General features: G+C 54.0%; 1 protein-coding gene across 1 annotated transcript; it reads right to left on the bottom strand.

Annotated features, from left to right (window-relative positions):
- Window positions 1–3,650: 3,650 nt before the first annotated feature.
- Window positions 3,651–5,296, bottom strand: LOC141407770 (uncharacterized). The gene is given in 3 exon segments (XM_074003178.1): window positions 3,651–3,817; window positions 4,403–4,538; window positions 4,541–5,296. Coding segments are annotated over 3 exon segments (1,059 nt in total).
- Between the last annotated feature and the right edge of the window lie 7,043 nt (window positions 5,297–12,339).

The raw sequence follows: 12,339 nt of genomic DNA on the forward strand, positions 1-12,339 counted from the left end.
ATTTTGACCATATTCTCAACCACACACTCATACGTTGCTACTTGGTGCAGATGACTTTTGTAGATAGTGAATCTTGTCTATTTTACATTGGTTCTTATTGATGCTACTCTGAGTATACTGTTATTTTCTAATCTCAAAGAGGGACTATCTCACTGTTACAATACTGACCAGTATACTTTGTCCTTTTTTTCTTTCTTTCGTCCTTTTTTGACCATTATACATTGTTTTTATTTGTTTTTCATTTTTTGTTGATATGAAGTCACACTGTGTCATCCAGGCTGGAGTGCAGTGGTGCTATCTTGGCTTTCTGCAGCTTCTACCTCCTGAATCCAAGTGATTCTCCTGCCTCAGCCTCCCAAGTAGCTGGGACTACAGGTGCACACCACCACACCTGGCCGATTTTTGTATTTTCAGTAGAGACAGGGTTTCACCATGTTGGCCAGGCTGTTTTTGAACTCTTGACCTCAGGTTCCCCACCCACCTCACCCTCCCGAAGTATTGGGATTACAGACATGAACCATGGCACCCAGCCCTTGTTTTCTTTTATAATGAAAACTTTCCCATGAGAATCAGATTATCAATTGTTTGCCTTTGTTTTCTTTTAAAGAATTTCCTTTTCCATAGAGATGCGGCATGATGAAAGTCTTGTTCTAAAGTTTCTTTCAGGGGGACACTCAACTATATCATTGGCAGCTCCAGTAAAGCAGAGGTCTCCCTGCTTCCCAACTGAGATTCCTCATCTCAAAATGGTATCCACCAAATGTCTTCATCCAGGTAGTCTCTCGCTTAGAAATTCATGAAATAAGAACCTTCTTGAGAAGTTAGAGGCTATTGATTGAGATGGTTTAAAGCTGCCCCCTATTACGTGTTTTACACTCAAGCCAGACATCAAGTGGCTAATAATTCTATGCCTGATGTCTAACTCAATTCTATGGGAATCTATACAAAACGTTTTACTTATGAGACAGAGTCTCGCTCTGTTACCCAGGCTGGAGTGCAGAGGCTTGATCACCGCTCACTGCAGTCCCAATATTCCAAGTTCAAGTGACCCTCCTACCACAGCCTCCCATTGTAGCTGGGACTACAGGCATGCACCACCATGCCTCAGTAAGTATTTAAATTTTTTTTTTTTTTTTTTTAAGACAGGGTCTCACTATATCGCTCTAGCTAGTCTCAAACTCCTGGGCTCAAGCGATCCTCCTGCCTCAACCTTCTAAAATGCTAGGATTACTGGCATGAGTCACCTCCCCCAACCAGGTGTATAACTGGGGATTAACATGAAGCCCTTAGAAGAGTACGTGGAACATAGTGAGCTACATAAAATATTTGCTATTAGCATAATAATTCTATCTGTATATCTTAACAAAATTGTGTATGTTAGGCAGGCGGCATGCCAATGGAAGTAGTCTCCTATAGCTACACTCAATCATTCTTCTCACCACTGACAGCTGCAGCAAACGGGGGGCATAAAATTTATAACTGGCTTTTCTATCTATATGACTCAGTAGGCAATGACTATGTATGTACTACAATGTAAATAGCACCTTCTGGATTGAATAGTACGTAACTGACATGACCAGCAGAGACAGGCTCAAGACACTGAGCTGGAAAACCCTAGGCTCTATTGCTAAATCGAGGTTCCTGAATCAGTTCCCTCTGAGCAACTGTTGCTGTGGTGCTGCCTTCACAAGCCGTCTGCTGAGGACTCAGAATATGTTAAATCTCTATCAACTATTTTGAGGAACAGCTAAAATATTTTCTTAAAGCAAGATGCAAAGTAATGTGCATAAAATAATTTCATTTTAAAATACAACCACAACCATCCTGCATGTGTGTATTTTGCATTTGAATGTATGGGTAAGTAGATGTGAGTGGAAGGATACACATCAGCCAATACTACTAATAAGCTCAGTGGGAATGTGAGTAGAAAAGGGTAAGAATACTACTTTATTATTTCATTTTTTGTTTTTTAAGATGGAGTCTCGCTCTGTTGTCCAGTCTAGAGTGCAGTGGCATGATCTCAGCTCACTGCAACCTCCACCTCCTAGGTTCAAGCAATTCTCCCTGCCTCAGCCTCCTGAGTAGCTGGGATCACAGGTGCCTGCCACCACATCTAGCTAGTTTTTTTTTTTTTTTTTTTTTTTGGTAATACATTTTTTAAAACATATTTTTTAGCCAGGCATGGTGGCTCACACTTGTAATCCTAGCACTTTGGGAGGCCAAGGCAGGCGGATCACCTGAGGGTGGGAGTTCAAGACCAGCCTGACCAACATGGAGAAACCCCATCTCTACTATAAATACAAAATTAGCCAGGCACGGTGGCACATGCCAGCAATCCCAGCTATTCGGGATTACATGCAGGTCCACTGCAGCGCCAGGGTTCACACAAGGGCCAGAGCAGGGCTGGGGCAGGGCCAGGGCCAGGACCAGGAAAGGGCAATGTCAAGACAAGGGCCATGGCAGGACCAGCAATGGGGCTAGGGCCAGGACAGGGCCAGGGCTAGGGCCAGAATAGCAGGGTCAGGGTAGGGCCAGGGCAAATTAGGGCCAAGACAGCATCAGGACCAGGGCTGGGCCAGGGTATGGCCTTAACTAGCAAAGGGCCAGAGCAAGGGCCAGGGTCCATGCCAGTGCCAGCGCAGGTCCAGGGCAGGGGCAGGGCCATGGCCAGGTCTAGGACAAGGCTGGGGCAGGGCCAAGGTCTGGGTCAGGGTCAGCACAAGACTAGGGCAGAGCCACGGGAGGGGCAGGGCCATGGTAGGGCCAGGGCGGGGACAGGCCAAGGCAGAGCCAGGTTAAATCAGGGAGACCAAGGCAGGAGAACTGCTTGAACCTGGAAGGCAGATGTTGCAGTGAGCCAAGATCACGCCATTGCACTCTAGCCTGGACAACAAGAACTCTGTCTCAAAAAAAAAAAAAAAAAAAAAACCCAAAAAAACAAACAAAAAAACCTAAATCCAGAAAGATTAAAAAATCTAAACTTTAAAATCTAGAAAACATCAGACAAAAATTAAAAAGTATACTTCAAAAATCTTGGTACATGCCACACGAAAAGGCATGTGAATGTTTCCATTCGTACGAAATGTCTAGTTGAGAGTAAGTAAATCCACAGAGACAAAAAACTACAATAGTGGTTGCCAAGGGCTGCGAGGGGAGAGGGACAGGGAGTGACTACTAACAGGTTTATTTTTGGGAAGATGAAAATGTTCTGCATAGAATCAGTGGTGATTGATGATTATACAACTTTGTTAATCCAGGGCCTGGGCCAGGGAAAGGCCAGTGCAAGGGCAGGGCCAGGACAGTGCAGGGACAGGGTAGCACAGGGCCAAGACAGGGCCAGGATGGGGTCAGGGCAGGGCAGGGCTGGGACAGGCCAGGTAGTGGTAGGGCAGGTCCAGGGTAGGGGCAGGGCAGGGGAGGGCAGGGCCATGCCAAATGCCAAGGCCATGCCCAGAGCAGGGCCAAGGCAGAGGCAGGGCCAAGGCAGAGGCAGGGCCATGGCATGGCAGGGCCAGGGTAGCACAAGGTCAAGGAAAGGCCAGGGAAAGTGGGAGCCTTGGCAGGGCCAGGGCCAAGGTAGTGCCAGGGCCAGGGCAGGGCCAGAAGCAGCGCAGGACCAGAGCCAGATAAGGACCAGGGCCAAGTCAGGGTCAGGGATATGGCAGGACCAGGGGCAGGGCCATGGGTATGGCCAAGTCAGGACCAGAGCCAAGGCAGGGCCCCGGCATGGGCAGCGTTGGACAGGGCAGGGCCAAGGTAGTGCACTGACCAGTCAGGGCTGGGCCAGGGCACGACCAGAACTGGGACAGGGCCAGGACTAGGACAGAACGGGGGCAGGGTCACGGCCAAAGAAAAACCAAGGGCAGGGTCACAGCCAGTGACAAGTCAGGACCAAGGCCAGGGCCCAAAGCACGGCAGAACCAGGGCCGGGGCAGGGATATGGCAGGGCCAGGGCTGGCAGAGGGTCAGGGAAGGTCTAGGGTAGCACAGGGCCAAGGCAGGCCAGCTTCAGTGGAGAGCAAGGAATGGGCCAGGGTATGGCAGAGCAGGGAGAGGTAAGTCCAGGACCAGAGCCAGGTCTGGGACATGGACAGGGCAGACCAGAAACACGGCAGGACCAGAAAGGGGCCAGAGCCAGGGCAAGGCCAGAGAAGGACCAGGGAAAAAACATGGCCAGGGAGGGTCCAGGGCAAGGGCAGGGCCAGGACAGAACCAGAGCCAGGGCATGCCAAAGGCAAGATCATGGCAGGGCAAGGCCAGGGTAGGGCAGGGCCAGGGTAGGGTGAGGGTAGGGCCAGGGCAGGACTAAGATAGCACAGGGCCAGGGCAGGGCCAAAGGAGGGGCCAGGGTCAAGGCATGGCCAGTGTGGGGCCTGGGCATTGTCAGGGCCAGGGGTCAGACCCAGGACAAAGCTGGGCCAGGGACAGGACAAGAGCAAGGGCAGGGCCAGGGAGAAGGCAGAACCAGGGAGGATCCAGAGCAAGGGCAGAGCCAGGGCAGGACAAGGCCAGGGAACAGCAAGGCCAGGGTAGAAAAGGCCAGGGTGGAAAAGGCCAGGGTGGAAAAGGCCAGGGTAGGGACAGGCCAGGATAAGAGAAGGCCAGGGTAGGGCCAGGGCCAACGCAGGGCAGGGCTACAGTAACACAGGGCATGGCCAAAAACAGGGCAGGGCCATAGTAGTAGCAGGACTGGCAACAGGACCAGGGCAAGGGCTGGACCAGAGCATGGTGGGGACAATACAGGGCCAGGACAGAGAATGGCAAGGCAGGTCCAGGGCCACGTCATGGACATGGCAGGCCCAGGGTCAGGCCAGGGCAGGGCAAGGACAAGGCTCGGGAGAAGGCAGAGCCGGGGCCAAGGCAGTGTCAGGGCTGAGCAGGACCAGTGCAGGGCCAGTGCAGGGTGAGGGCAAGGCCAGGGCATGGAAGGGCAGAGCAGGACCAAGGAAGGGCCAGAAGAGAGCCAGGGCAGGGTCAGGGCCAGAACAAGGGTACAACCAGGGCCAGGAACACGGTAGGACCAGGGCTGGGCCCAGGTTGGGACATGCAGGGCGGAGCATGTACAAGGCAGGGCCAGAGCCAGGCCATAGAGAGGAGAGGACCAGCACCAAGGCAGAGTCAGGTTAGTTCCAGGGCTGAGCAGGGTCAGGGCAGGTCGAGGGTTGAGGCCACGGCAGCACCAGGACAGAGGGCAAGGCGATGGCAGGACCGGGCCATGGCAACGCCTGGTCAACTCCAGGACAGGGCCAGAAGCAGGACAGGGCCAGGGCCAATGCTCAGGCCAGGGACAGGGCATGGCAGGAAGTGCCAGAGCAGGGCTGGGCCAACGTTGGGGCAGGACAAATCAGGGCCAGGACACCTCCAAGTCTAGCTCTGGCCCTGCCTTGGCCCTGGCCCCTTCCTGGCCCGACCTTGTTCCCGGCCCTGCCCAAACCATGCCCTGTGTATTTGACCAGTGTTTTGTAACCAGAATCCTACAAGAAACTTTAATAAGCTATTTTTGTACATTTTTAGTAGAGATGGGGTTTCACAGTGTTGTCCAGGCTGGTCCCAATCTCCTGAGCTCGAGCCATCCCCCTGCCTTGGCCTCCCAAAGTGCTGGGAGTAATCTGGCCAAGTACTTAACCTATTTGGTCTGTTTCCTACGTTAGGAAAATGGGGATCCCATAAGTACCCAGCACATAGAGTAATTGTGAGAATCGATGCCTCACATATATACGTGTTTATAAAATTATACTCACAGAACACTACCGGAAGCAAAGAAAGTATAAGTTAAAATTTAGTAATTATTTACTGCAAATAATATTGCTATTACAAACAACATAGTGGAGATATTATTATGACTACTATAGTTACCTTAAAAATCTAAAACAAAATTTCTAAATAATAACCTAATGTAATCTCTCCTGCTCTGCCTTGGCTCAGCCCTAGCGCTGGCTCTGCCCCTAGTCTTACCATATCCCTGGCCCTGACCCTTCCCTGGTCCTGCTGCTGCCCTGACCCTTCCCATCTTCAGGTCTTACCAAGGCCCTACCCTGGTCCTGACCCTGCCCTGGCCTGGTCCTGACCCTGTCCCTACCCCAGAGAAGTGGAGGACAGAACTAGGGAAGGGCCGGGGCAAATAAGGGACAGGACACATCCAAATCCAAGAAAACGCCAGGGCCATGACAGAGCCGGGGCAAATCCTTGGCAGGGCCAGGAAAGGGTCAAGACAGGGTCACTGTATGGCCAAGGTCCAGGTCAAAGCCAGAGCAGTGGCAGGGTGAGGCCTGCATAAGGGCAGGACCAGGGCTAGGGCCAGGGCCAGGGCTGTGCCAGGACAGAACAAGAGCAGAGCAAGGCAGGACCTGAACCAGGCATTAGAGAGAGTAGGGCAAATGCCAAGGCAAGGCCAGGGCAGTGACAGGGCTGAGACAAGGTCAGGGAAGGTCCAGGGCTGAGTCAGTGGTAGAACCAAAACAAGAGCAAAGGCCAGGGCAGATCTAGGGCAAAAGCAAGGGAGGCTAGGACAGGGCAATAGCAACACCAGGCCACGGCAGGGCCAGCCAGGATAGAACAGGGTACAGGCAGGGCAGGGCCAGGGCCACAGCTGGGGCAGGACAAGAACCAGGACCAGAGCCTAGGCCAGGGCAAGGGTATGGCCAGGGAAGAGGTAGGGCCAGAGGCAGAGTCTAGGCAGGTCCACTGTAGGGCCAGGGTTCAGACCAGGGCCAGAGCAGGGCCAGGGCAGGGCCAGGGCCAGGACCAGGAAAGGGCAATGTCAGGAACACGGCCATGGCAGGACCAGGAACTTGGCTAGAGCCAGGACAGAGACAGGGTCAGGGGTGGGGCCTGAATAGCATACCAGGGTAGGGCCAGGGCAAATTAGGGCCAGGACAGGGTCAGGAGGAGGGCTGGGCCAGGGTATGGCCTTAAGTAGCCAAGAGCCAGGTCCAGGGTCCATGCCAGTGCCAGCACCGGCCCAGGGCAGGGGCAGGGCCATGGCCAGGTCTGGGACAAGGCTGGGGCAGGGCCAAGGCCTCGGTCAAGGTAAGCACAAGACCAGGGCGGAGCCAGGGAAGGGGCAGGGCCACGGTAAGGGCAGGAGATGGACGGGCCAAGGCAGAGCCAGATTAAACCGGGGACAGGATACCTTCAAATCCACTTCAGGGCCAGGGTCAGGGCAGAGCCAAGACAGGGGCAGAGCCAAGACAGGGCCAGAGCAAGGCCAGGTTTGCACTAGGGCCAGTATGAGGGCCAAGGCAGGGTCAGGGCAGGGCCAAAGGCAGGGTGGAGCCAGGGCAGGGTGGAGCAGGCCCAGAGAAGCACTGGGTTAAGGCAGGGCATGACCAACCAGGGCAGGTCTATGGCTGTGGCAGGGCCAGGGCCAGGGCCAAGGCACAGCCAAGACAGTGGCAGCTCCAGGGCAGGGCCGGGGTTAGGACCACGGACATGTCCAAGGCCAGTGCCAGGGCAAGGGCAGGGTCAGGGCCAGGGTCATCTAAGAACCAAGGACAAAGCCAGGCCCAGAGCAGGGCCAGGACAGGTACCTGGCAGGGCTAGGGTCTGGGACAGGGCCATGGCAGGGCCAGGGCCACAACCAGGTCTGTGCTATGGCCAGGTCCAGCACAGTGCCCAGGCAAGGCTAGAGTGAAGGCCAAGGTAGGGCCAGCGCAGGGTCAAAGTTAGAGTAGGGCCAAGGCAGGCAAGGCAGGGCCAGGAAAGCATAGGGCCAAGGTAGGGCAGGGCCAGGACAGTGCCAAGACCTGAGCAGGGCCAGGGAACAGCCAGGGCAGGGACAGGGCCATGGCCATGGCCTGGGCAGGACCAGGTTCGGGACAGGAGCAAAACAAGGGCAACAACAGTGCAGGTTCTTGGCACAGCCAGGGTCCAGGACAGTGTCAGGGAAGGGCCAAGGCAGGGTCTGGGCCATGGGAAGACGAGCAACAGGGCTGGGGCTCTTCCAGTGACAGGACCAGAGTCAGGGCAAGGGCCAGGGCAGTGCAAGGCCAGGGTAGGGCCAGGCATTTCACAGTCAGGGCCAGGGGAGAAACAGGGCAAGGTCTGAAGCAGGGCAGGGCCAGGGCCAGGACAGTTCCAGGGGCAGCGTAAGGGCAAGGGCAGGGCTAGAGCAAGGTAAGGGTCAGGGCCAAGGTCAGGATAGGGACAGGGCAAGAAATATGGCAGGACCAAAGGCAATGCCAAGGCCAGGGCTGAGTCAGGGCAGGGCAGGACATGGAATGGCCAGTGCAGGACATGACAAAAGGCGGTCTGTAGAAAGAGCAGGGCTGATGCCAGGAAAGGACCAGGCTAGTGCCAAGGCTGAGGTCGTGTCATGGCATGCACAGGGCGGGGCCAGGGCTGGAATTGAGCCAGAGCACAGCCAAGGCAGGGTAGGGCAGGGCAATGCCACAGCCGGGTCAGTACTAGGACAGGGCAGAACAGGGCAAGGTGATGGTAGGGGCCGGGCAAGAACAGGCCAAGGCAGAGCCAGGTCACTCCAGGGCCAGGACACCTCCAAGTCCACTTCAGGCCCAGGGCTAGGAAGGACAAAGGCCAGGGCCAGGGTCAGGGCCAGGTCTGGGCTAGGGCCAGGTCCAGAGCAGCGCCTAGCGAAGACTAGGGTGAGGGACAAGGTAGGGCCAGGGCAGGCTGATGACACATCCAGTGCATGGCAGGGTAGGGTGGTGGCAAGACCAGAGGCAGACCACTGCCAACTCAGGGCTAGGGAAAGGCCATGGCCAAGGCACAGCCAGGAAAGGGTCTGGGTCAGGGCCAGGACCAAGGCAGAGCAGGGCCAGGGCCATGGCAGAGTCGGGCCAAGTCCTTGACAGTACCAGGTTCCAGGCCAGGGCCAGGGCAGAGGCAGGGGCAGGGTCTGGATAAGGGCAAGGCCAGGGATACGGTAGGACCAGGGCTAGGGCCAGGGCCCGGGCTAAGCCAGAACAAGGCCAGGGCCAGGCCATAGTGAGGACAGGGTAAGGCCAAGGCAGGGTCAGAGCAGGTCCAGGCCATAGTGAGGGCAGGGCAAAGGCCAAGGCAGGGTCAGAGCAGGTCCAGGGAGAGGCCAGTGCCAGGCAGGGCCAGGGCACAACCAGGACAGTGTAAGGCAGGTCAATGGCACCACTGTGCCATGACAGGGCAAAGTCAGTGCCAGGAGAGGGCACAACAGGCAGGGCCATGGTGGGGCCAGGGCAGGGATGGGCCAAGGCAGGGCCAGAACAAATCTGGGCCAGGACATGTCCAAGGCCAGGTCAAGGCCAGAACAGGAGCAGGACTATGACCACTAGCAGGGCCAGTGCCATGACAGGACCAGGGGCAGGACAAGAGGCAGGGCCAAGACAGTCTAGGTAACAGTAGGGCAGGGCCAGTGCAAGGCTGGGCAGTACAGGGCCATGTCCACGGCAGTGGCAGCGCAAAGCCAGGCCCATTGCCTATGCAACAGCCCACCCTACAAGGCTTCTACCACCCGGACACTGCCGCAGCCCGGCCATCGCTGTAAGCCTGACCCCCAACCCTGGCTCTAGCCGCCTGACCTCCTAGCGTGGTCACTCTCCTACCGTTCCAGCACGCTGCCGTCTCCGTCGCTGCCACCCAGCCTCAGCGAGGCAATCCGTGGTGTCACAGGCTCCAGGTGTCTCCTCCTCCTCCTGGCACAGAGCAGCTGGGTGGGCAAAGCCAGAAAAGCCTAGAGGAAGATGTGAGGGGTGGTATCATTAAGAGCCTCAACTTGTCATGCCAGGGACTGGGTGGCAGGGGCCAGTTTCAGCAAAGGCAGTTGCACCCACCCTCCAAAGTTCAGCCTCTCCTTTTGTCCCAAGCTGGCCAGGAACTGGGGCCTGGAGTGGGTGCTGGAGACACCACAGCACCCAGCTCCCCACTCCACAGGAACCACTGGGCCCACTGGGGCTGCAATCCTTGGGGAACAGGAGCAGCAGAAAAATTCAGACCCAGCCCAGCCCTCCACACCCAGGAGCCAATTCCTGTTCTGGATGTCTCCACGCACAGGGCCCTTTCCCCCATGGTGTCTGCTACTCCATACCCGGGGCTCCTGGCAGCCTCTAAGGCACAGACCCAGAGTGCATGGGCCCAAGAGCCACGGTGGGTGTGGGGGCTCTGCCACGCTCAGGATTCCCACGGAAACACTGTGCGCCTGCCGTGCTCCAGTACGAGCAAGAGTAGGTGGCCCTCTGGAGTGTGGCGTCCAGGGAGAGCAGAACCGCTCCTTCCTTGGATGCCACACTGTTGCTGCTAACTCTGCTGACTGCCGCCAGCAGTGCAGCCCCTGATAGCACCGAACTCGCCCCCGCTTCACGGCCAGTCCTGCCCTCAATAGCGCACCCCACCTCCACCCCCCAACACTGCCACCAGCGTATACCCGATAGTGCCTTTACCTGTCCTCCTCCATGGGCATTGTGGCCCCAGAAAGTGCCTATAACCCACCCCCTGCACTGTAGGCAGTGCAGCCCTCTACAGTGCTGCCAACTAGTACCCCCAATGCAGGCAATGACACCCTGGATAGTGCCCCCTACCCACCCCACACTGCGAAAAGTGCAGCCCCGATAGCCCCTGCCCTACCACTCTGGTCATGCTGCAGTCTCTGTCACCGCCACCACCAACCACAGTGAAGTAGGCCACTGGGCCGCAGGCTCTAGCACTCAGCAGCCAGGCCCGGAGCAGCTCTCGCTGATGGCCGGCTCCTACCACTCCAACCACGCTGCTGTCTCCATGGCCATCTTCTTTGACTACAAAGGAATAAAACTAGGTGTCAGTAAGAAGAGTAATTTTGAAAACCATACAATCACATGGAAGTTAAACAATACGCTCCTGAATGAATGACTAGTGGGTCAATGAAGATACTAAGACAGAAATTGAAAAATTTTATGAAACAAATGGTAATGAAAACACAATACAGCAAAACTTACGTTACACAGAAAGCAGTACAAAGGCAGAGATTTATAGCTAGAAGTGCCTACCATCCAAACAAAAGAAAAACTTCAAATAAACAATATATCTTAAAGAACTAGTAAGGACAAACTAAACCCAAAAGAAGAAAATGAGATCACAGCAGAAATAAAATTTAAATAAAAAAGTACAAAAGATTAAACAAAAAGTTGGTTTTCTGGAAAGCTAAACAAAATTGACAAACTTTTAACCAGGCTAAGAAAAAAGACAAGATTCAAACAAAATCAACAGATAAAAAAAGAAGACATTACAACTGATACTTCAGAAATTCAAAGGATCATAACTGGCTATCATACGACAACAAATTGGAAAGCCTAGTAGAAACTGACAAATTTCTAGACGCATACAACCTGCTTAGGTTGAACAGTAAAAACGTGCAAGACCACAACAGATTGGTAACAAGTAATGAGATTGAAGCCATCAGAAATATAAGTAATATGAACATTTTCTCCATTGCATAAGCCTAAATCAGACCAAAAAACTTCACCGATACTTAACAGCCCAGTACTAATAAATACAAACAAGCCAGTACTTCTCATACTGTTAACCCAACACAGGCATGCCTTAAGGAAAGGTTAAAATAAAGTAAAAGGAACTCAGAAGACTCAACCCCACCTGTTTACCAAAAACATCACCTCTAGCATTACCAGTAGTAGAGGCACTGCCTGCCCAGTGACACATGTTTAACGGCCACGGTACCCTGACCGTGCAAAGGTAGCATAATCACTTGTTCCTTAAATGGGGACTCGCATGAATGGCACCACGAGAGTTCAACTGTCTCTTACTTTCAACCAGTGAAATTGACCTGCCCGTGAAGAGGGGGGCAGGAAACAATAAGACGAACAGACCCTATGGAGCTTTAATTTATTAATGCAATTAAAACTACATAAATCTACCAACCCTTATACCACTACACCTGCATTAAAAATTTTGGTTGGGGTGACCTCGGAGCATAACTAAACAAACCTCTGAACAACCTATGCTAAGGCTACACAAGCCAAAACGGACTAACACCTATAATGGATCCAATAACTTCACCAACGGAACAAGTTACCCTAGGGATAACAGCACAATCCCATTCCAGAGTCCATATCGACAATAGGGTTTACGACCTCGATGTTGGATCAGGACATCCTAATGGTGCAGCAGCTATCAAGGGTTCGTTTGTTCAACGATTAAAGTCCTACGTGATCGGAGTTCAGACCAGAGCAATCCAGGTTGGTTTCTATCTATTCTATATTTCTCCCTGTACGAAAGGACAAGAGAAATAAGGCCCACTTCATAAAGTGCCCTCATTCCATAGATGACCTAATCTCAATCTAACAAAATAACACCCACTCAACCCAAAAACAGGGTTTGTTAAGATAGCAGAGCCCGACAATTGCATAAAATTTA

The sequence above is a fragment of the Macaca fascicularis genome, chromosome 10 (assembly GCF_037993035.2).
Source record: "Macaca fascicularis isolate 582-1 chromosome 10, T2T-MFA8v1.1".
Taxonomy (NCBI): Eukaryota; Metazoa; Chordata; class Mammalia; order Primates; family Cercopithecidae; genus Macaca; species Macaca fascicularis.